Source organism: Papaver somniferum, chromosome 6 (genome assembly GCF_003573695.1).
Source record: "Papaver somniferum cultivar HN1 chromosome 6, ASM357369v1, whole genome shotgun sequence".
NCBI classification, from domain to species: domain Eukaryota; kingdom Viridiplantae; phylum Streptophyta; class Magnoliopsida; order Ranunculales; family Papaveraceae; genus Papaver; species Papaver somniferum.
Window position 1 is genome coordinate 1020866 of NC_039363.1, and position 25426 is coordinate 1046291.

General features: G+C 35.5%; 1 protein-coding gene across 1 annotated transcript; it reads left to right on the forward strand.

Annotated features, from left to right (window-relative positions):
* Window positions 1-12936: 12936 nt before the first annotated feature.
* LOC113286534 (L-type lectin-domain containing receptor kinase IX.1-like) lies at window positions 12937-14550 on the forward strand. The gene is made up of 2 exons (XM_026535124.1): window positions 12937-12995; window positions 13723-14550. Exons 1-2 carry the CDS (start codon window positions 12937-12939, stop codon window positions 14417-14419), a joined length of 756 nt encoding a protein of 251 aa, XP_026390909.1. The 3' UTR covers window positions 14420-14550.
* The last annotated feature ends 10876 nt before the right edge of the window (window positions 14551-25426 follow it).

Below are 25426 nucleotides of genomic sequence, written 5' to 3' on the forward strand. Positions count from 1 at the left end.
TTTTTGAAGGAAATCAAACTCTTGCTCGAAAGCAATTTTAGTTTTTAGGATAAACTTGTTCCAGGTTTTTCGTTTAAAACCAATCACATCTATAAACTCTTGTTGTATTTTTTTCTTCGACTCCATTTTTTTGTTATGAGGTCAGAATACTCCCTTTTGGTTAATGCATTTCGCTGACTTCGGCGAGTTGAGCATGATCACTTTGTACAGCAAAAATCTCATTCGTTAGCTGGCGGTAGATTGGTAGTTATCGTCTTGCATTTGTATTCATCCCATATTGTGATTTTTCGATGTCTCTTTTGCTGTCAAGTACTTTCTGCTGCTGTTGATAAGATTGGTCTTTGAATTTCATCTTGTATACTTCTCGGTGGGCAATATCACTTCTCTTGCATACATTCCTTTGAATCTTTTCCTTCGCTGGCAACCTAGATCTGTTGCTAATTATGTCTTGTTCGTTTGCTTTTGGTGATTTCTTCTCGAAGTCCTTATTACTGCTTTGAGTTTGTCTCCCTTCGTTGCTATAGCTGGTGGGTCAAATATTTATTGCTAAGTTAACTTCGCTCCTGTTTACACTTGTTCTTCACACCTGTAGAATTATATAAGAAGATAGTATCTTAACGCCCTTTCTTTGTTTCAACTTTCTGGAATTTCGCCGTTCGTCTTCGCACGCAGCAAGTAAAGATAAAACTTAAGATAGATTTATCGTTCTTTTTCGCTGAATGGCTTGTCTTCGCAGGGATAACCACGATGATAGGTTTTAGTCGATGGTAGGAGTTTTTCGCTGTTGAATCTGCTGGCCAAGTGAACTTCGCAGAAACCTGTCCTTCTTCATCTTCGCGTGATAATTTCTGCATCCTCTTTTACTGACAAGAGTAAACTTCGCAGAACATCTTCTTCCTTCATTCCTAATTTCCACCGAAGCCATCGCTGACGAAATGGTAAAACCTCATCTCCATTGGCTATATGTTCGTCTTTAGATAAGCTTTTAACTGCCTTCCATGAGATTGTTTTTGCCTACTGTCTTTCAACTCCGTGATTTCATATAGAAAATCTTTTGTATTCGCTTGCTGTATACATCTCTTTGGCATCTGTTCGTCATCTAACGGATGCAAACAAAAATAATATACACATTATTATGAAAGGGAATATGACGGATATTTGTCATATCCTCATCACCCTTTTGCGGCAGTTGTCTCCCTTGCGTTTCTGCGAAATTTCGCATGACAAACTTTGGGTAATGCTGATGCGTTAATTCCGCATGATAAGTTTTGATCTTTGTCTTCAAAAGTACCCTTCTTTTGTGGCTTGTTTGGGCTGTTGACTGAGTAACTCGATATGTTCATCTTCTTATGTTGGCAACGTCATTCCTTTTTTGGTGAAATGTGCCTGGATCTATCGATGCAGCTTCTTTTCTTCGCTGGTTTGTTTCATTAAATTCTCCCTCCCTTACATGATGACTGTGCTGCGAACAACAAATAGATTTAGGTATCAATTCATCGTAACGACGAGAGATATAGCTTGTAATTCATTAAGTTTTGCTCATGGGTAAAATTTCCAAATCAATTATAACTTTTTGAAATCTATAGACCTGAAATATAAAGAAAAATGTAAAAGATTGAGAAGAGGATTGTCGCTTTAGATGAATTGTTGACGTATTTTGGCCGATTTCACATGTTGTTGCACATTCTTCCTTCCAATTGCTGTTTGATACTTCCTTTCTTGTTTCCATGAACTTCTCCTCATATTTCTTGTCTGGCGATGATATCTTTTTGGTTGGAACTTCTGCTCTTGCCCTTAGAACTTAAAAGATACAGTTGAACTCATCACCAACAATGGCTAATTTCTCTGAATTTTTTTGAACCAGTCAGCATCAGGTAGTGTTTCTAGCGTCAAAATATAGTTGCAGGTTTCCCTACAACACACCCCTCATGATATTTTGATACCAATTCCTAAATCTAATGATCCTTTTACCTAATTATCAACATAAAATATAAATTGACACAAGTATTTTTACATGGTTCGATCATTGTGATCTACATCCATGGTTCTTCACTATAATTGTTGAGGTTACATGAATAATAACCTTACAATCTCCATTAATGGAGTTTAAAAAACTCTCTAAATCTAGTTTGGCTGACGAAGGAAGAAGATGATAAAATTAAAGATTAATTTCTCTCTCTACAAAAGTCTCTCTTCTAAATGTGTCCTCCTCCTTCTCTTTCCTACCTTTCTCTTTATACAGGTATTTACATAATGGATGACATCTAGCAATACTCCTACTTTCTCGCTAACTCTTGCCACAATCTCGCTAGCTCTTTTGTCGCCGTGGGATATTTTGCCCCTACACTTTTAGTAGAAAATTATGCTGCAGAGAAGCTTGTAAAATATATTCTTATATCCTGGTGGATATTGATCACGGTTTGGTCTTTCCTGAGACCACAAGAAGCAATTAAGCAGACAGGGTTGACTGAGTCAACGGTTCTGTTTTGTCATCATTTATGTGAGAACAGTGCTTCCATAGGGGCCGCATGTTCCCCTAAATAGTTCTAGCTAGATCGATTCACCATTGTGACATGAGATTTGCGGGAAAGAAGAACTAAAAAAATTTCTTGTTACAGAGAGAACACAATCTCATGAGCTGATAGATGAAACGTGTGATTCTTAATTAAACAATAAAATTATGAGGTTTTCGGGGCAGTTAAAACAAATGGGATGATCACACTATTTGTTGGATGCTAAATCATCTTAACCTCTATTTATGTTATTTCTGTTAATACATTTGCCAATTAGGATAGTGGATGAATGTAGAGTCTGGAACTGTATTTGAGATGTGGGAGAGAACTTAAAGGAAATGAGTACAAATGAAAACACTCGGAGAGATCAAATATGTTACCCTTCATTTAAGTTTAGTGTTTGAAACCATCTAGCTCGATTAACATCAGAAAGATCTTTAGTTTCTTTGTTCTGTTAACAATTTCAGATTTTATAGCGCATGGGGAGTTTAAATTATTCAGGGATGTCAAGGTTTGCGTCCATAAAAATATTGTATGTTTTTTGTGCTATCGTGTTTCACGGAATGTGTTACTTGGTGAATTCAATAAATGCTGGCACAAAGTTACCAGAATTCCTCAATATTTGTACATTTTAAGAATTTCTCACAAGCCATGCGACATCATGGGAGAAATTTAAAATTAAAAATCATATATGTACGTTCATGAATATTTTGGCTAAATTGAATGTATATTGTATTAAGCTGAACTTTAGTAGGGGTGAATAGAGGATTATCTATCTGCAAATAGAGACGAATGTCTATGTGTGACTGCATTTCATGAATCTCATTTCATCAAATTTTTAAAGCTTCTGTACTTATAAAAATTCATGCGGCAATTGGATTCAAATAACAAGTGTTTATGCGGCATAGTTGAAGTCAGTTGAGGAGATGTCTAGACGGGTACCAATGACTAACCAACACAATGTGGACAAGTTTATGATGTTTAGTTCCTGACTTGGTCTCAATCACGGAGGTGCTAAGGTTAAGAACATCCTCAGTGGTATTGTAGATAGATACAACTCCTCAAAATTGGTCAAGGATTTGGGTTCTAGCAATGAAGATTTGGATAGAGGGAAAAGAACTATTATACCCAAGAAAAAGTTTTAAGGGCATGGGTTATTTCTTTGGTTAGTGAGTTACCTAATTTTTATATACGTGTTATTAGAGCACTGCTCGGTCGAACTCGCAAGCATTGCTATCTCAAGCTTTTTTGTCAAATTTAGTTGATCAAAACTATATTCTTGATTTCTAGTCTACTTATAGCTATGTTTCGGATTAGGATAGAATGTGTAGTTGAGCTTTAGACTTCATGGCGTTTATCGATTGAAGACAAAGAAGTATTAAGGAGAGCATTGAGGAACTTCATCGACAAAAGTATGTGGATACTAAAAATTATCTATCACTCAGAAATATGTTCTATACTATCTCCTAATGAGACTAAGTTTTGTAGCTACATAGACTTTTATATTATACACGTTTGATATTTCGAGCTGAGTTTATCTCGCTTATGTATTTCTCGAAATATGTGTTGGAACCTTTTTTCTTTAGCTATGTTCATCATTATTCTTGACGAGTTTAGTTGGAAATAATTTATTTGTTGCAAACAAATTGCTTTGAAATAAATTTATTATTTAAAGGTTACGATTGTGGATATATTCTTTACAATCCCTTGTTAAAGATCGTGAAGAAGATGTGTGTTTTAAGAATTCTGAATGTGAAAGTCTTCGTCTAAATCTCTTTACGTTGTCAGAAGATCTTGCTGAATCCGAAGCAAAACTATGCTATCAACAAACCTGTTTTAAAGATAGAGAAAAAACTTTTCTCTCACGAGAAAAATAATTGGAGTTCGATCTGTCTGCTGCTCAGAATAAGGTCATGGTGCTGGAAGAAAACTTAAAAAAATTTAACCTTGGTTCAACAAAATTGTTTACTATGGTTGGAGCATGTAAGAAGTATCTTCATACACGAGGCTTGGGCTATAAAAGAATAAACACTCTAAGTGATAGAAAGATTGATTTTGTCTATGCAAAGGACAATTTCCATGGAGAACATCCTATTGACACAAAGAAAAAACCCACTTTGCGGCAGAAGTCTCCAAAAATAAATGATGTCAACCACCAAAGACATCTCCATGAGAACAGTCAATAACAATTCACTCAAATATTTTTGTTGCGGAAACAAAGGTCACATTGAGAGAAGATGTCGTTTTCGATTACCGAATGAAAAACTTCATGACATTCTTATTTGGATGTTTAAATAAGTTATGAGACCTATTTCTCATTCTACTAGTCGTAAAAAGTCCAATTCTCAGACAAGAAAAGTGATGTAATGAGTCAAAGCTTGCCTTTTAAAATAACAAAATTCCTCTTTTTAAAAGGAATACTGTTATAAGGACAGGTGACTATCTTGATCCAATGAGTAAAAAGGTATTTAAGAAAAAATAAGAATACTTTAAAATCTTCAAAAAATGTTGGATCAAATGTGTCTTGGTTTCCGGAACACATTCATATTAACAATCGTGTCTCAGAACTCAAGAACGATATCAATAGACTCAAGCGGAACATTACGAAGGCAAGAAAAGAAGCTACTCAGGTAATCCTTGTCCTCCTCTTGTTAATAACGTTGAGACTAACTTTGTTGACTTCTCTGATGCTCCTTATAAAAATGAAGGAGATGTCAATAACTTTGATGAGCTATATGCTCACCAAGTTACAACTTGAGTTCTTAGAAATGAGTATCTTTGTTAGAGACCATGTAAGGATGCTCATATCCTTCAAAAAGTCATCTTCTTGATAAACTAGTCTTTTTTGTATTTATTCTTCAGTCTAAACATTTATTGAACCTCTTATTGCTAAGCCATGCTCCTGTTACTTTCTACTGATCAATATCTCTTGAGATTATCCTCTGTGATATTCTTCTTTTGTTTTTCCATATGATAGTTGGTTTGTTGTCTTTCGAAAATTTCTCTTGAGCTCTTCTTATGAGCTTTGACCTGTCAATCATTTAGATGTTGTTTTATCAAAAAATAAGTCTAAGTATAGTGTCCATTGGTTCCCTGGTTTCGAACTGAGTTCATAACCACGAGCGAATGTGCACCCGTCTCATATGGAATGTAAACAAGTAAATCCTAGGGTTTTCCTATAAAAATATCGTTCTTATATATCTCGGTCTCAGATATATGCTTGTTGCATACCCTCAAGATATTTCTTAAAATTATATGTCGTGCACGATGGATGGACGCAAAGAGGAAAGTAAGATTGAAGAATGCAAAGTCATTGAGTTTCACAAAGACCATGTTTTCATTAATTGCTTTCATGCAATTAATCATGAAAACGATCTCCCAATTCAGATGTCTTCTCAATTGGTTGGAAGTCTTCTTCGAGATTTTGGGATTGTTCTTGAACAACTTTAAATTGCAAAAAAAAATCTTGAGTTTCTGAAGAATGAATTGAAGAAATCAACTGAGGACTTTGTTGTGGTTCGATATCTAGTTTATGATTTTTTATAGGAGACTTCTTATGAGAAATTATGTTTTATGATTAAGAAGGATAACTAGGATTTGGAATAGCAATTATTGTGAGTACACATAGCAATTGCCAATGATTTTCATCTTACAATGTTTTTACATTTATTTACTTAAATTCTAAAGTTTATTTGGAAGATGATTTTGCAATATCAATATTTATTGGTTTAATATATTGCAAAATATTTTATGGGATTTGTGTGTTTACGTCTGTGAACTGTGATTGTCCCATATATGTCAAAAGTTAAATCTACTGTGTCATTATGCAAATAGTGATGGAAGGTAGAATGAACTTTTGATTGCAAATATTAAGTCTATTATAAATATTGATGAAAAATATAATGAATCTTTGAATATTCCGTAATATAAATTTTTTCTGATCCACTTTTATGTGAATGTACTGTACGGCTCCGTAAATTTTACTTATGATCAGCATTTACGATTAAATTAATCATTGAGTTTTCCTTGTGGTTAATTTAATTGAGTTTATTGGATACAAATTCATACTTATTATGATTTTTTAATGTCCAAAAGAAATCCTTTTTTTCTTGTAAAAGTAAGGTAGCTTTTGTTGTTCTTTCGGAAATGATATTTTATGGAGGAGGGTTCTTAATTGAACTTGTGCCAAATCTTTATTGGGAGTGCAGTTGTGGAATATTATATGTGATATCTTGTATGTTTATAAACTCCTTGATGAATGAATTTAGTTTCGACTATTTGGGTGCATCTAAACAAAGTTGATATGTTGTCTTTTAATCACGAAGTTGTCTCTATGATAATTTCATTAGAATCCCGCTAGTTTTCGTACCATTGCCAATTTATATTGACAAAATGGGGAGAATTATTTAGTAGTTCATACTAAAAATACATACAGTTTACGGATCATTACGTAAGGGGGAGTGGTTTTCATATGACAGGAAGTATCTATTAAGGGGGATTGATACACTATGAAGCACGGATACTTCAAAATCTGTGACGTATCCATGTCGGACGCCGTATCAGTGTCAGATACTTGGGGATACGTATCAGATACTCCATTTAAGGTATCCTTTTGTATTAATTACGAAAAGGGTAGGGGACACTCTGGGATACCTCTCGGATACTCTAAGAGGGGATACTTCCTATAATAATTAGAGCATGTATAATTTTTATCATTAGAGAGAAATTGGAGCATATATAATTTTATCCATTCAATGAAGAGAAACAAGATTGTATCCCAACGTGCTGAGGATTTATTGTTTGTTTATAGTAATATTCATCTCCTTTCACGAAAAAGTGAAAATTATACGAAAGGAGAAAGTAGAATGTGGAATATCAGTGAAGACAAATTTTATACACTAGACAGTATTAATGAGTGATGGGTGAGCCAGATGTTAGACAACTTTTATCTATTTTATTTTAATATTTCATATAGTATTTAAGTTTTTTTTTTTTGTTTTATGTGATTCTTTTTACTAAAATGAATTATTATAAAATTAAATGATTTTAATAAATACACGTATCCCTACGTATCCCGTATCCCATTTTTTTAAAATTGACGAATCCCCGTATCAATATCACGGTATCCGTATCCCCGTATCAGTATCCATGCTTCATGGGTGATACATATCACTATAGTATTGTTTTCAAAGTTGTGATACAATTGAACTTTGATGTTGAATAATACTATGAAATTTTATAATAATATGAAAACATCTTGTCTTTATATATTGTTATAGCTACGGATCTTCAACAACAATGATGCTGTGTTGAACACGTTCAAAATCATAGAGTACTTGGAAGTGACGAAGATTTCGAGTAATGTTGATGAACAAAGGAAGTAACTAATGTATTCTCATTCTTCACGGAGTACTCTTCAAAGCAAAACATCAAGATCTTCACAAATTTCGACTCCATAAGATTTAGCCAACTCATGGAAGTAATTAATGTATTCTTCATTGGTGTATCTTCTAATCATTAAATCAATAGCATTTTTAGGACTTTACTCTTTGTCATGATCGACAGTCCAGCATTTTTGACATAGATTATGGGGTTGTCTTTCCCAGTGATATCTCACCCAAGTTACTCCACCTTCTCTTGTGTTCCATCATCCACCTATGAGTAAAGGCTTCCTTAGATCGATCTTGACCCTAGCTGTGATCATACTGCCAAAAGTCATCCTGCAGTTTGGGGGCTCAGTCCAAAATTTTGGACCAAATTCTACTAATGCCTCGCCAACTACTTGAATTGAGTGATGTTCAAGTAGAAAATTCTTGAATTGTACCGCCCAATCTTCACGGGTAAATTGCCAGTCCTTCAGGGGAAGTGAGTCATCATATATTAGAAGATTAAGATATATGTGACTTACAAACATTCCAAGCGCCCTTCTTGAGAACTGCTTCCATCACTTCTTTTGAAAATAATTTAAAAAGATGTTCATATCCAGATTACAAACTTCCCTTATCTTGTACTGCTTCCACAAGGTCTTCAACTCTTTTCTAACCACATCCGTTTCCGTTGGATCTTCAGCCAATAATTTTCCAACCAAGGTGCGTCCTCTTTCTTCAGTTGTTGCAGATAAAGCTCTTACAAATCCTACAACTTTTCTCATCTATTTTGCACATATATCTTGTATATTCGCATTCTGTAGCTGGTTAGTAATGGCTGAGACATGATTATTAGAGGAAGAAGCCATAAATATTGCTTGCAGAGATACATAATGGATTATGGTTACAAAGTACTAAGGGGGATTCGACCTTTCTTTATTATAAAGTTGTTTGGTAATAAATGCGTAACCATAAATATGAAAGCATAACTAAAATCATTAGGTTTTTGGAAGTTAACCACCAACATTAAGGAATGAGAATAATTTGCATTAAGAAGATCCGAAGATGACGAATGGAATGGTGAGTCAGCGTTGAAACTCTGCTGATGGAAAGAAATATCAATCAGTAATAAGGGTTACGTAACCAGGCGTGGAATAGTTGTACTGCCACCAATTGCGGGGTCGAAGAATTTAAAATTTTCATTGATTGAAGCTTTTGAGCTTCGTAACTCGACTCAGATGAACCGAGTTGTGATTTGGGATCTTATAAATATCATCGAAATTATATACATGATACAAGGAAAAATATTGGAACATACTGTAGAAATCCATCCTGAAAATGATGGCTTGCAAATCTGCCGAAGAAGATGATGTGCATACAGCTTCTGATTGCAACAATATTGTTTGTATGAAGAATGTAGATAAGATACAGGACCAAAACTTGATGTCTTTCATGATGAAAAGAATGAGGCTCTGCAAGAAATTAGATACTCATTAGATAATTGACCATTTTATGGAAATTTAATTTAAGAAGAAAGGAAATACAAATTATTAGGGGAAGCTAATAAATTGTGAAAAAGTAACAGGGGCATGGAAAGTAGATTTAAACACGCAAAAATAAAATAAAAGGTACGGAAATTGAAAAAACAAAACAATTCTAGAGCATAATGAGAAGAAAGGAACATTGGTAGAAAGACACGAGGATAAGATTTGAAACACAGATGAAAAGAATGAAGAAATTTTGATGGAGTTGAAACTGAGTTAACTCAATTTCTTTCTAATTTACAGAGCCCCCTTCAGTCGAAGGGGTTTCTCATTTATTTACATTTATATTTGCATCAAATTAAATATTTAGTGGACTTTTAAGAAGTAGGAATTAATGTTTAGTACAATTTTTCATTACCCAGTTAATGGCTAGTCCACCCGTGAAAATCATTTACTCGCTAGTTTGGACTAGATTATTTACTAGCTAGTCCAAAAACTTTGTGGAGATTATAAAGTGTGTTTTCTAAATGCCTAAAACACGCTTCCATATCTATTAGTATCAACACATGTAAATGTTACTAGTAGTATGTTAATACATACTAGTAGTATCAATATGGTGGTACTACATATTGATATGTATTGTACTAATAGTAACAAAAATATGTTACTAGCAAATTAGGTTACTATTTTACTATAATAGTAGTAATATACATACTAGTATTAACTAGTAACTAATGTACTAGTATAGTGGTATACCAGTAGTATACTAGTAGTAATATGTAGTACTAATAGTTACTAGTAGTAATCATTAACATGTAGTACTAATATTAATATGTAGTACACTAGTAATAATCATTTTATACTAGTAGTAACTAGTATACTAGTAGTAATCATTAACATGTAGTACTAATATTAATATGTAGTATACTAGTATACCATAACAATATTAATATGTAGTACATAAATATTGATACTACGTATTGATATGTAGTGTCAATATATAGATACTACATATTGATATGTAGTATCAATACATAACATAACAATATTTATTTATATGTAGTACATAAATATTGATACTACATATTGATATGTAGTTGTCAATACATAACAATATTTATATGTAGTAACATATACTACTAGTATTTAGTGACATACTAGTATACTGGTAGTACACTAGTAATAACTAGTATACTATACTAATACTACGATACTTGTAACATACTAGTATGTAGTGACATACTAGTATACTGGTAGTACACTAGTAGTAACTAGTATACTATACTAGTACTACTAGTACTATACAAGTAACGTATGTTACTAGTAATAAATGTAGTATGTAGTAACATAATATTATATGTTAAGGTTAGTAGAGTAATTTTACTCTTTTCCAAATTTTTTTGGACTAGCGACTAAATATGTTTTCCCTATGGACTAGCCATTAACCCGGATTGAGTTTAGTGGACTAAATATGTTTTCCCTATGCATGCATGTTCGGTTCACTCATGAGCGGGTTGGGTATCCACCTGGCAATTTGGATTAGGTTGGGTTGGCTGGTTTGACCACTCATGCTCTCCCTTAGAGCAACTGCAGTGATGCAACTAAAACCAAAGATCAAATACCAAAAAACTGATCAAAAATTTGGTTTAGTCCCTATTTTGACGCTAGGGTGAAAGATCAAAATTTGGTCGAGCGTAAATTTAATCACCGCATGAAAACAGGCGCATATATAAAGTACGTTTGACTACCGGGCGGACGGTTAAATTACGTTTGAGATGGACGTACGTTATATTAACGTTTGTTGTGGGGCGTAAGTATAAATCACGTTCCATATCGGACGGGTTTTCAAAGCACTTCCGGTTATCAGGCGTATCTCAAATCATCGCCTGATGGAACGTAAAAACAAATTATGCCTGGGTTTAACACGGTCGGACAGCCTGCTGCCAGGCGGGGCTCTACGTTTTGAGTGAGACGTGATTTAAATCACCGCCTGCTGCCAGGCGAACATTCAAAGTACGTTTGATGAAACGTACATTATATCTACGCCGGGTTCAAACGTAGTTTTTATGTACGCCCGACCAAAGAACGGATAATGAAGTTACGCCTGATAACAAACGGATTTTTATTGCTCGCCCAACAACAAACGGATAATGAAGTTACGCCAGACTATATTTGGGTTTGAGATTTGCTCCAGACCAAATATGGTATGATATTTGGTTTTAGTCTGGGTTTTGATCTTTAATCAGCCCCACTGCGTTTGGATTTTGGACCAAATATTTGGTTATACTCGCCCACTATGGACGCTCTTAGAGCATCCACAACCATGAACTGGACTAAATACCAAAAACATGACTAAAAGCTAAAAAAAATTGGTATTCTGCTTCTTCAACCACAATGGGATAAGACCAAATTTTAGTCAAACGCTAGTATAAACCACGTTTGAGCTCCAACATTGATTCAAGTTCCGCCCAATGCTTGGGCGCACATATAGTTAACGCATGACTTGGACGTGCACAAAATGTTCGCCTGGTGTGAGACGCATATTACATCACCGTTTGGTGTTGGGCGTTTACTATAACAACGCTTGGTATTTGGGTTTGGTGTTGGGCGTTCACCATAACAACGTCTGGTGCTTGGTTTTGGTGTTGGGCGTTCAATCAACGTCTTGTTGGACGTACTTTATACCAACGTCTTGTTGGACGTACTTTATACCAACGCTCCATTGAAACGCTATTTTTATTAACGCTCTACAATCATACGCTCACCATACTCACGTATAAACCTAAACGCTTACTATACCTACGCCTAACCTTACACGCTCAATATACCTGCGCCCCTTTAAATTTGGGTTTGGTCAGGATTGACGACTACATTTAGTCTCAAACTCTAATTTTCCAGACTATATATAGGTTTAGTCTCTTCCACTGCGGCTCAGTTTGAGACCAAATTTGGGTATAGTCCTCAAATTTGGTCGTGACTGTAGTTGCTCTTAAGGACTAACTATACAATGATACTGTCTGACTTAACCTGACCCAATTTAAACAGAACAAAAAATTCATTTTCACTTGCAACTGGAAATGAACTGCAAATGAAAAAACTGAATTGAAATAAGATGGTGGATAGTGTTTCTTACTGTAGCATTGATTTTCTTGCAAAGTCCGGAAACTTTGTGAAGATTTGATTCCTGACTAGGCGTACTGAAGAACAGTATTTCGATGCTCATTCCCAGTAGGTAAATTCTTGATTCTTTCCATTTTTATTGCAGTAAATGATGTTTTAACTTCGATCTCTGCATGCTTTAGCTGGAACAGACTTTTGGTTCACGATGTTATGTGCTAGAGCGTGCACAATATTATGCACATTATAAGTATTTGAATAAACGTCTGACTTAGACATCTGTTAGAATGTCACAATTTGATTGTAACTTACGGTCAGTTATAAATTGGTTTAGGAGGTTATTATGTATGTGGTATAAATTGTGATCTCACTGTAAGAATGAATCAGGAAATTGATATTATTAATCTTACTAAGAAATTGTTGATAGCATGAATTCCAAAACTAAGAAAGGTAACAATGGTAACAACGGGCTTTCCGTTGTCGAAGAGGTTGAAGAACATAGAACATGATGACAGGTAAGGAATATCCAGGTACTCAACTCACTTTTATAAATATATCAAGTAATGATTATACCTATGAACCACCACATATAATATAATCGTTGTAAATTTATGTTATCTTGACTTAGTACATTTCTGTTACCAACATTACATTGCTCGATTTTATATCGCGATGGACTATGCATTGCTCGCCTTCTTCATGAAGGTGGAGAATTGCAGAGAATAAATGAAAGTTTGGGTCGTTAAAGGAAAAATTAATGTCTGAGAATATATCAACACTTAGAAGGATTACTAAAATGCAGATGTGCGTAGCACACAATGTCATTTGATATTGCTGACGAAAAAAATATATCATTGGTAATGTGGTAAGTTACTTGTCAATTTACATCCAACTTATACCACACACAATTTATAAATAGATAGAGACGACAAGTTAGATTCCTCAGTCCAAATCGCTCTGCTCTGGTGGTTTTGAGTTTCTACTTTAGCATTCATTATGTAGTCATTTCTCTCCTTGGAATCTCTTCCAAATATCCAGGGTTTTTGCAGAGTCAATCAACATGTCATTATGCAAAAACTTCCGTATCTCTTTCTATATTTTGCTCTTCTTTCCCCAGTGAAGTTATTCTCTTACATTGGAGTAATTCTCAGGCCATGGTTGCCAATTAAATTTTCTGTCAGTTCTTATCTTTGTCCAGGCGTTTGTTCAAATAAATTTTCCTGGGATTTTCATTATAAAAAGGCCTAGAAATCCACCATGTGAATTCGGCCGAAAAAGCCCTCTTATGTGGGCTCTCAGATACAAAATAGCTCTAGGATTAGCCTCTGCAATTCTCTACCTTCATGAAGAAGGCGAGCAATGCATAGTCCATCGCGATATAAAATCGAGCAATGTAATGTTGGATTCAAATTTCAAAGCGAAGCTCGGTTATTTGGGTCTAGCTCGGCTCATGGATCATGGATTAGGTCTCCAATCAACGGGGCTAGCTGGCACTTTGGGATATTTAGCACCAGAATATATAAACACTGGCAAGGCTGGTAAGGAATCTGACGTCTTTAGCTTTGGGGTAGTGGCTTTAGAAATTGCTTGTGGCAGAAAATCAATTGATCATATGGAAGAGGTGGATGCAGGATTAGTAGAATGGGTATGGGATCTATATGGAAGAAATGCAACTTTGGCTGCTATAGACAGTAAACTAAACCTGGAGTTCGACGCAAATCAAGCCGAATGTTTGATGATTGTTGGGTTATGGTGTGCACACCCTGATCGAACTTTCAGACCTTCGATCAGACAAGCAATTCAGGTACTTAATATGGAATCAAGTATTCCAACTCTCCCTACAAAAATGCCGGTGCCTTCATATCATGTACCTGAACTAGATCTTATTTCTAGTGAAACAACTTCTATCATTAGTACAAGCATAGACATGGTTCAGTAGATTTAGCCTGAACTTTTAGCTTGCTGGTATTAATTAAAACCGTTGATTTTGTCAGCATCCGGCAGTTGTTAGAATGGTTTTGGCTAAAATTTCCTTTTTGAGTTTTTCGGGGTTGACTATGTAGTCAAGTTTGAACTTTTTCTGCAAGTATGTACCTTGGTTTCACTACTTCACATGGTGTGTGTGTGTGGTTTGCAGCAGATTAATAAGATAACTGATTTTACTTTGTGCCTGGATTTTGTCCTCCTACAAGGCATCTTGCAGAGGATGTATCTCTTTTTTCTACGCCTTCCTTTTCTGGTTCCAGTGATTTGATGAAAGATGCAAGACCCTACATGCCGGTCAATGTTAATCCAAATATTTTAATCTTTCATTGTTGTCACACTGGTCCTATTCTGCCATCATTAATGTGAGAAAGTACTTCTATAGAGGCAGCCTGTCCCTATATAGTTCAAGAAAAACTAATTGTTGAGAACACAATTATTATGGAGAGAACAAAATCTCATGAGCTGATAGCTGAAATGTGTGATTCTTAATTAAACAAAAAAATTATGAGGTTTCAGAGGCACTTTAATCGATTTAGATGATCACACACTATTTATTGGATGCTGCAAATCATTTTAAATACCTCTATTTATATATTAATTTTGTTAACATTGTTTCAATTTAGGATGGTAGATGAAATGTAGAGACGAAACTGATTGAGACATGAGAGAAAACTTGAAGGAAATGTGTACAAAAGGGATTGGTACAGTATATCAAATATGTTAATGTTTTGATGACTTAGCGTCCAACACTATCTAACCCGATTTATATGAGAAAGATTTTAAATTTCCTTGATGATCTCATTTTGTCTTATTTCATGTTTAGGTAATGTGATTTAGATAGTGTAATAAGGGGAGTTTTAAGGAAATTATTATGGGTTTTTGGAATTTTAACAATTTGGGGTCCGAGTTCAGAAAAATATTTTGTACTCCTGGTTTTTGTGTTATCATTTTACACAGAATGTAAAACTTTGGTGAATTTATTAAATTCTGATTTTTTCAGACTTTCAGAAGCTATGTGACTTCATGGGAGAAATTTAAATTTCGAAATGTATTAGGCTGAAGCTTAGCAGGGCTGATCCTGATCATCTTGCTTGTGGAGAAACAATACACCTAATAACCTACCCAACCAGATGTGCTCAAGGCTCAATAGCATAATACAATAAAATTAGGTCAGAAAAAAAAATATTCGAGAGGGATTGTCCGCAGATGGAGACTAATGTGTCTATGTCTGATCCCGTTTTATCAATCTCATTTCGTCAAATTTTGATTGCGGCAATACCTATAACATTTCATGCCGCAAAACCTCCAAGAACTATTAATGCCATAACTGCGTGAGGGGGTACTTAAGACAATAGGGCATTGAATCCTCCAGTTTGTCACATCTGCAGATAACCAACTGTCAATCGAAATTATTTTTAATTTGCAATGGATTCATTTTAAAATGTGGATCGAAAATGGGTATATATGCACTGGCAGTGCTAGGGAAATCCACAGTGTGTGGAACGTTCATAAACTCATGCGACACTCATTGCCAATCAGAAATGCAGGAAACGTGGCTAAGATGATTAACAAAGTCTAGAGTTTGAGCAACGGAAAATGGGTCATTTGTCCAAATATTTTTAAATCACGGTTCAAATGGGCGAGTAAAAAATAATTTGGGTGAAATGGCCAAAAACAAAATATTAAGGATGAAGCTGGTTTCATCCTATCTTGAATTTAAAAAATAGCAAGGATGAAACTGGATACATCCTGTGTAAATTAAAAATAAGAAAAAATATTTGAAAATGGGCACGATGAAACTGGTTACATCCTGCCTATTTTTACAATTTTGTCCATTTAAACAGTATCAAAATCTAACTGTCAATTTCACCCAGAAATCGTTGATTTTGGTCTTTTTAACCAATTTTGTGTTTGAGCAAACGATGCCGAATATTTGATGCTTGTTGGGTTATGGTGTACACACAATGGCCGGGGCTAAATCTTGTTTCTCGTGAACCATGTAGGTCTAAATTCAAATTTAAAATGTTGATAATTTTTCAGGCATTCAGTCTTTTTTTTTTTCTCGGCAAAGATAATAATATTGAAGAACACATAAGTGAGTGATTGCTAATGGGAATGTTTGTAATGTTTGTATTTGACTTTAATTGTGAGTCAAAGGTCATTGATTTGGGAAACAAACAACTCTTGTAACAATAACTCTCTTTCTCTTTCTTGTGATAACAGAGTCAAAAAATGTATAACCTGCTGCCCGCTCATATCTACTCCCATGGGAGCAGATCTGAGCAGGTCACCACCCAAATACTATACTGCTTCTTCTATTTTACTCAACTAATTTCTTCTTTGTGGTGTTCTCTTTTACCGATTCATAGATCTAGATTAAATTTTTCTTATGTTTTCCTCTTGTTCTTTCTTTTTCTGGTTTCTTCTAGGGTTAGATTTATCTTACTCTTGTGTGGATTTCAGAAACAGATTTAGCGTTTGAAGTTTCAAATCTGCTGGGTTTTCTCCTTTAAAGTTGATGTACATGAAGATAAGGGTTTTTGCTCTTTTCATAAGAACAGAACCTATTGCAATTACAAGTTCAACATCATACACAGAAGCAGCAGCAGCAAGATCAAGAACATGACCATCTACATATTCATCAACTGCAACAATTATTATCAAGACTCCATTGCTGATTCAGGCCGACCAAGACCATATACAGATTCATCAACTGCAACAATTACTATCAAGACTCCACTGCCGATTCAGGCCGACTCAGACCGTTCCAGACACGGTAAGACCGATTCAAAAGATCACAGTTATTTCAGACCTTGTGACTTTGATTACTTTAGCTCTTGTTATTTAGATATACATGTTTTAGGGAAAAGTTGGCTGGATCTTTTCAAGATCCCATCTCTGTTATGTGCAGTGGTGCAAATCTGTTTTGTTTGGATCCAAACAAAACTTGTTATTTGGCCTCCTGATATGGTTTTCCCTCTAGAATGCATGTTTTAAAAAAATCCTGGTTGGATCAATTTAAGATCCCTGCATTTCTTTGTGTAATATGCAATTATGGTTTGTTTGGTTCCAAGCAAAACTAAATTGGCTTCCTGATGTGGTTTTATCCTCTAGGATATCTGAATGGTTGTAATGTTTTTGAAGGGTAGGATTGAGAGTCAAAAATGGGTTGAAATATTTTGAATTTGATGACTGTAATATGATCTTGATCAAACATAGTTACAGTTCCGATTTTTCTAAATCGGCTATGTAATGTTTGTATGAGGTTTCTCCTCTTCTGTGAAAAAAATAAAATAATAACTTTCACAGATAATAAACTTCTTTCTACTCTCATTTCTGTTTGACAATCTTGTTTTCTTGATAATCATGAGAGATCAATAATTTTCATGGTATCAAATTAATAATGATCTTGTATTCACTAATCATCAAAGCTTAATAATTTTTCAACAAATTTCAGCTTCAGGGTAGTACAGATTCAACTATTTTTCCCAATTCAATTTTAGGGTTTCATCTTGATCTTTTTATGATTATGCGGTCACACTAGAACAAGTACTTAGAAGTTTGTTGATTTTGCTCCCACTATATATGGACTCAACAAACATGAAAAATGGATGTTCAAACCAACAAATTTGTTGGTTAGTTGAGTGACTCAGGAGATGTAGCGGACGCCTGTTTATGAACACACAATTGTGGGATATCAAAACTAATTGGGGGATAGAGGAAAAAGACAAAAACTGGATCCAAATATCAAATCAGGGTCACCCCTTATCTATTTTTTTTTTAATTTCTAATCTACCCTTCACTAATCATGTTTAATGGTTAATTATAATTAGTTAAGTTAATAGGTTCATTTGATGATTATTAGTATAAATCATTAACATTTAATTTGTTGATGCAACAACATTAAATCAAGATATTTATGATCATGAAGCTTTAAGTGAAGAACCAACCCAAGAAAGTAAACAAGCTGAACACACAAGTACTCCAATTACCCATGTATAGGTATTAATGTATTGAAATTTGATTTTTTCATTAAATCCGCTATTGTTACGCTTGAAAAACTCAGTGCCAGCATGGTCGATTCACAAATGAACCATGCCGGTTTGAGGACAAAACACACAGAAAAAATTTGTCTGAAATAGTAAGTATCGACATGGTATTCATCCTGAATAACCATGCCGGAACTCAGTACTGGCATGGTCTTCATCCTGAATAACCATGCCGGCACTCAGTACCGGCATGGTCTTCATCACTACCGGCATGGTCTTCATCATTTCCCGCATGGTCTTCATCACTTTCGGCATAGTCTTCATCATTTCCGACATGGTATTCATCACTTCTAGCATGGTCTTCATCACTTCCGGCATGATCTTCGTTACTTCCGAATGTTAAAAAAAATCGTTTTCAAAGTGAGGAGCCGGTAGAGAAGGAGAAGAGAATTTGAAAGGGAGTGGGAAATATTTAGGTTTCAAAGCCCTAACCCTAAAAGGGATTAATAAGAAGTGAAGATGGAAATAGGGGATATGTTTTTGTTTTCTAATTTTAAGTTTTTTCATTTTTATTTTGAGGGAAGGGTGTTTTAGTATTTTCGCCCCAAAAAACATCCTTTAGCAGACACCTTTGGTTGGGGAAGTAATTCATATCCCCAATTAGTTTTGATATCCCCCAATTGTGGGTTCTTATTTATAGGCAGGGCGATCGTGCCACAGACGCGGAGACGTAGCAGGCGCTTGTTCATCCAGGCTTAAACTAAAAAAATGGCGAGGGTGAAACTGGATACATCCTAATATAAATTAAAAATAAAAAAAAAATATATTTCAAAACAGATAGGATAAATCTGTTTACATCCTGCCTATTTTTACATTCTCGTCCATTTAAATAGTATCTATTTTTACAAGTCCGTTTCATCCAGGAATTGTTAATTTTAGTCTTTTTAACCAATTTTGTGATTTTGTTTTTTATATTTTACCTTATGAAAAAAATATGTGCAGAAAACCACTTTAACACATATGAGCTCTCTGTCTAGGTACCCTTATGTACCGGACAAAAAACTTTTGGATGCTAAATCATTTTTACCAGACTGATTTTACCTTGAGCTTGGTCTTTCTCAAATGTATTTCAGACTTCTGATCCCGGTGATTGGATGAAAGATACAAGACTCTACATCTTTAGGCCCCCCTAACATTTTGATCATGTCCTACTACTATGACAGACTGAACAAATCTTTGCAGGCATATGACACAATCTTAACTAGTGCCTGACAAAAACCAAAAATCTGTTATAGAGAAGCTTGCAGATCTCTTCTTAGGTCATAGTCGATATTGATCCGAAGGTTTTTTAATGTTTCATCAGAACCACAAAACACAAGCTAGCAATGCCAATAGACATGGTGAGCGTCATTTCTGTCACCTTGTCAATAGCTCTAGATCAACCATTGTGGTATGAGAATTCTGATAAAGAATTGAAAAGAGTATTTATTTTCATGGAAAGAACACAATCTGATGAGCCAAGTGTTAAAATGTGTGATTCTTAATCAAGCGCTAAATTATAAGGTTTCCGAGGCATTTCAATCAAATGAATGCTTAAATTAATATCTTACCCAACTCCATTTTATAAAAGTCATTCAATTCTCTTTACACTTCAATCTAGGTGGGTAAAACTAAGGAAAACTAATATCGATTTTAAAATAAACACTCCCTCCGTTTTTGGAAAGCTGTTACTTTCATTTTTTTTCATTTTAACCTAAAAATAAAAATAGGTCAAATTGAAAAAATGAAAATAACATTTTTATGAAAACGGAGGGAATATATTTTTGACATCAAGGACATCTTGAGATATTGGAGAAAATTGAAATGAGATGAATTAGATGTAGACCTTCTTGCATGAGCCTTTAAAAATAGAGTGCCAAGATGGGTTGGTGAGGTGAGTTTTAAATCATGGTGACTTAACCTGATCCAACTTACGCCATAGATTCCAGCGTGTAGTGCAGTGCTGTGCTAAATGGCGTGTCGTGCTATGTTGTGCCAGAAAAATAAACGTGTTGTGTCAGGTGCTATGCTAGCACAGTTATTTTGTGTTCTCCAAAATAAATATTTTTGAGATATTTTAGTTATAACATGTATTATTACAGAAATAAATTAGTATAACGAAAATAAAATGTCGGAAATTGCCTAAAACAATGATTTTTTTGTAAAATATGCAACAAATATGATGTGTTGTGTACTATGTAGTATTTTATACATGACGTGGCGTGCTTTTTTCGCGTGTCGTGCTGTGTTGTGCTATGCTGATGTGCCTATTTGCCTGGCACAACACAACACATTAAACAAACGTGTTGTGCGCGTGCTGGACCGGTCACGTGATGTGTCGTACTGTGTTCGAATTTTAACGTACTGTGATGTGGCATACACGTGTTGGCCCGTCCCAATTTATTCTAGTATCACATACACTCACTCCTCCAAGTATCATAGAACTGAAGTTCCATTAACGCTATTTTCTCAACTGAATATTTTAACCATAGGTAGTAACCTGATTATTTCAAATATATATGAAACGATTGATATTCAGCTTAGTAAATTTCATTTCCACTATACTCGTAATTCATCAGTTTTGCATGTAAAGCCAAATCTAATCAATCAAGTCGCATTTGTTGTCCATTACCAAGAATCAGATCTTAAGCTTGTTCAACTCCGCAGAAATTCAATGAAGAATCGTTATTGAACCCATGGGCCTTATTTGGTTTCATTAACCAGGACTTGACTTGAAATTCGCCTCCTAACTTAAATACTCTCGCGTGAACTTTATATAAATACTTCAAACCTAACCCTAATTTTATACAAACAACTCAACATTCCTATATTCTTTCTCATATTCTGACCTAGATTACAAAGAGAAGTAATGCTGAAACGCAAAGCACACATTCGGAGACAAAAGCACACATTCCTCCATGTTTCTTTTATTAGTTGTTTCCTTTTAAGTTTCTGTTTCTTTGTTCAACCAACTCGGCTTCTGCTGTAGAACTATGTTTTTTTATCGATATACAAATTAAGGTGGCTAATCTCCAACTCAAAAGATTAAGGTGGCTGATCGTTTAGTACTAGTGCCGATTAATTTATCTATATTTAATACTAGCACCCTATTATCACGAGCAAGATGAACAGAACACGAGACTGTAGTGTAGACGTTATTAAAACCCCTTTTAGCCTACTTGATGGTGACACCATGTGCGAAATACTGGTACGCCTTCCATTGAAATCCTTGTTGCAGGCAAAACGTGTTTGTACACATTGGAATTCTATAGTTAGAGATCCATACTTTGTTGATTTACACTACATTCGTTCAAAAGCTTGTCCGAAACTCCTTATCTTTGTTAGTAAGAGTATTGGGGGGTTTTTGTTCTCGGTTGACTTGTTTGAAGGCGGAATACTCCTAGATCAGATGAAAGTAGATATACCGTCGAAAGGATTTGGTCCTGTTCAAATTATGAATCCTGTCAATGATTTGGTGTGCTTCAAGAGATATATGGGTGACGTTCTTATTTATAACCCTAGCACTGGAGACAAAACATCTTGGATTGAATCAAGGGTACCGTGGGATAAGGAAGCTTTTTATTGATTTGGATTTGATTCCAAAAGTAAAGAACACAAAGTAGTTTTCCGGTGGCATTCGTATGATTATACTAGATATGAAACCGGTGCTAGTGATTTTGGCGAGGTTTTGACTGTAGGGAAAAATACATGGAGAAGAATTGATGACGTCCCACCTTATAAGGCATACGGAGAATCTGTCCATGTGAATGGAGTCGTCTATTGGCCTAGTACTTACAAGTACCATTACGATGTGTCAAGTTCGGCTGATGCTAAATTCATAGTAGCATTTGATATTGGAAGAGAGAAATTTGGAGTGATACCCATCCCTAATTATTCATTGCTGATTGCCGCAAGAGTGCTGGTCAACTCAATAATTTTAATGATTTGCTGGTAATTGACGGACGGCTTGGTGTGCTTGATAGGAGACTTATAGTTGATGGAGATAACAAAAATGTGATTAAGATGTGGATATTTCATAATGATCAAAAAGAGAATAGTTTCACTAGTTCTAACTAGACAGAAGAAAAGATTTTAATCCCTCTAGAATGGGAGAAAAAGTGGAACCATTGTTATCGAGATATACCTTGCTCAGATCTTTTATTTCAAGCCATTATCGGTACGAACCTGATCATTATGATGCCTGAAATATATCAACAACGAGGTGGTGTCTTCTCTCTTTATTGTTATGATTGGAAAAAGAAAACATTGGATTTTGTTGAGATCCATACTGTTAGTAATGGCAAGGGCTTCCTCGTAAACGAAACTGTTTTTAGGTATGCGTGTGGAACGTTTGTTGAAAGCCTTTAATCAGTTTCAGAAAGTAGTAGAAGGGAATGATCGAGGAGATGAAGAAAAAACAGATTGCATAACAGTGACCAGAAAATGCAAACAGTTTATTATTGAAGCCTAGGCAGCGCTGTATGATAACAGCCACGATAATGCATGACGCCAACTCTCTCTAGATTTCTCTATCTCCTTTATCTTTTGATCTTGTTTGTTCTTTGCTGTAGTTCTAATGCTTTATCGGTATTTTAGGATTGTAGTATCTTTAGATTTCCGTTTCTCTATCTCCTTTTCGGGTCGGCCTTGAATATCATGTTGCTCAGCCTTTATCCTCTCTCCTCTTTCCTAAATAATGGTTCTTTCTCCGGCTGAACAACCCAGCCTCCTGAACTTTTCCGGCGTCCAAGGACGGGTCAGCTTGGCTGATCTTTCCCCTTGGGTCTGAAATTTTTTGATATTCTCCCACGTCCAAGGTCGGGTCAGCGGTGCTGATCTTTCCTCTTGGATCCGAGTCTGTTTGTATAGTGGGGTGTGTTCTTTCTTTCTTCTTTAGATCTTATGCGTTCTGAATTTTTTTTTCCAACTTTTGTAAGTTCTAGCTCTGAGTTTTTTTTATCTGAGTTTTGGTTTTGATTGTGAGTTCTCTCTAGTCCCAAGCTGCTTAGGCCATGTTTGGTGGTTTGAACTTGTGTTTGAAAACAGATCTTAGTTTTTTAAGGGGTGTTTCCTAGTTGGGGTTTTTCTTAGTCCATAGTTTGTAATGGCTACTTTGGTTCGAAGGCTAGATATTGAACAGAAATCCTTTTCTTGTACAAGAGTTAACTGTTCTCTGATTGAGATATCAGAAAAAGGTCATGGGTTTTCATGGATAGCTTCATTGACTGTGAATCCATTTATGTGCTTATTGGTTTCCTGAGACATCATTATAATAGAGCTTCGATCCAATATGATTTGGTTAAATGCTTGGAGAAGGAATGTAGATGGATATTTGAAAGAAAACACAACAAAAATGGTGAGTTTATCAGGGCTTCTCGATATCTTTACTCGAACAACAATGGAAAGAAAAATAGTTTTTGCTTCCCGGCAGGTCGTGATAGATGGGGATGAGATATGTGGGCTTCTCAGTTGGAAGTGGTGCTCTCAAAGAAGACTAATTCAGTTCAACAACTACCGGCAAAATCAGATTTTCCTATATGGGTGGAAAAACCAGTGGCAAAGATTATCAAAAGATTTGCTAAAACTGTCAATGATTCAGTTGAAGTGCAACAAGACCAAACCTTTACTACGACGTGGAATCCTGGATATGAGAAAGACAAAATTGTTGATTTTGGAATTGTCTGCACTACTTCAAGGTGGAACCCGGCATGGAGAAAAGTGGCTCTAGAGATCAAACAAAAAATGGGTTGGTCTCGCAATATAAGTTTGAAACAATTAGATTCCACTCATGCAATCTTTATTACAGAGAATGATAATCAGCTACATTAAGTGTTGAGTATTAAATGTTTCACATTCAATGCCAACAAAATCTCTTTTCAGAAATGGTCCCCAGATCAATCACCAAATGTACCTAAAATGTTCTCTCGAAATCATATTTGGCTAAGAGTAAAAGGTCTTCCTCTTGATTTATGGACAGAGGATTCATTTATTCAAAGGGCTCATTTTCTCACAAGGATGGCATCAAGTTGAAAGCCCCAGTGGAGAAGCATGATAAGATGAAGGGCAATATGGCACCAGAATCCACTCCATCTCCGGAAACTGAGTTCAGGTAAGCTAGGAATATCAATGTTGCTGCTTCTACGTCAGGTGGGCAGAATAGTCCAGAATTTGAATTCTTGAAAACTATTCACTCGTCTAGTCCCATCAGGAAGGTGGTCAACATAGCTCAAGAGGAAAATAGAGAGCTTTTTGCTGTTCCTACAGGCAACCCTGCTAAGCTTATCCTGCCTTTGGTAGCGTGTATTAATGAGAGAGCGACTAGTGAAGAAGACCCACGTGCTCATTTTGAGGTGGCAGATCTAGCGGAGGAGAGTATGTCTCCATCTAGAGAAGGTACTTGCCAGCTGATCGTTTTGGAGTCCGAGACAGAGAGTGAAATCCATGGGGAACAACATGTCACGCAATTACTGAACTCGGCATTTATTGCTCCAGCTGAAAGCTCTGTAATCCTAGAACATCAAAGTAAAAGCAAAATGTTACTAGGAAATAGGGTTATAAAGAATGTGCAATACCTGAAGGTTTTTTTGTAAAGTTCAAGGGGTTATGCGAAGATCCTTGTCATATTTCCAGGGGTTCATATGCTGTGTTGGAGGGTGAACTAGAGAGGAAGGGACTTTTATTTGATTTGAGTCTAGGCTTGGGTGGTTGCTTGTCTGCTTCTTTTAAACATGACAAGAAGAAGGCGATATGCGACTTAAATATGGAACCTGAAGAGCAGGAAGTGATGGGAATACACTTGGGATTAGAATTTGGGCCCTCTAATTTCCTACACTTTGATGTTATCAACAGCCCAACTATTTTTCCTGAAGCTTCTTTAGCGGGTGTCGTTAGCAATATTAATCATCATGTTCAGGGCACTCCATGGGGGGGGG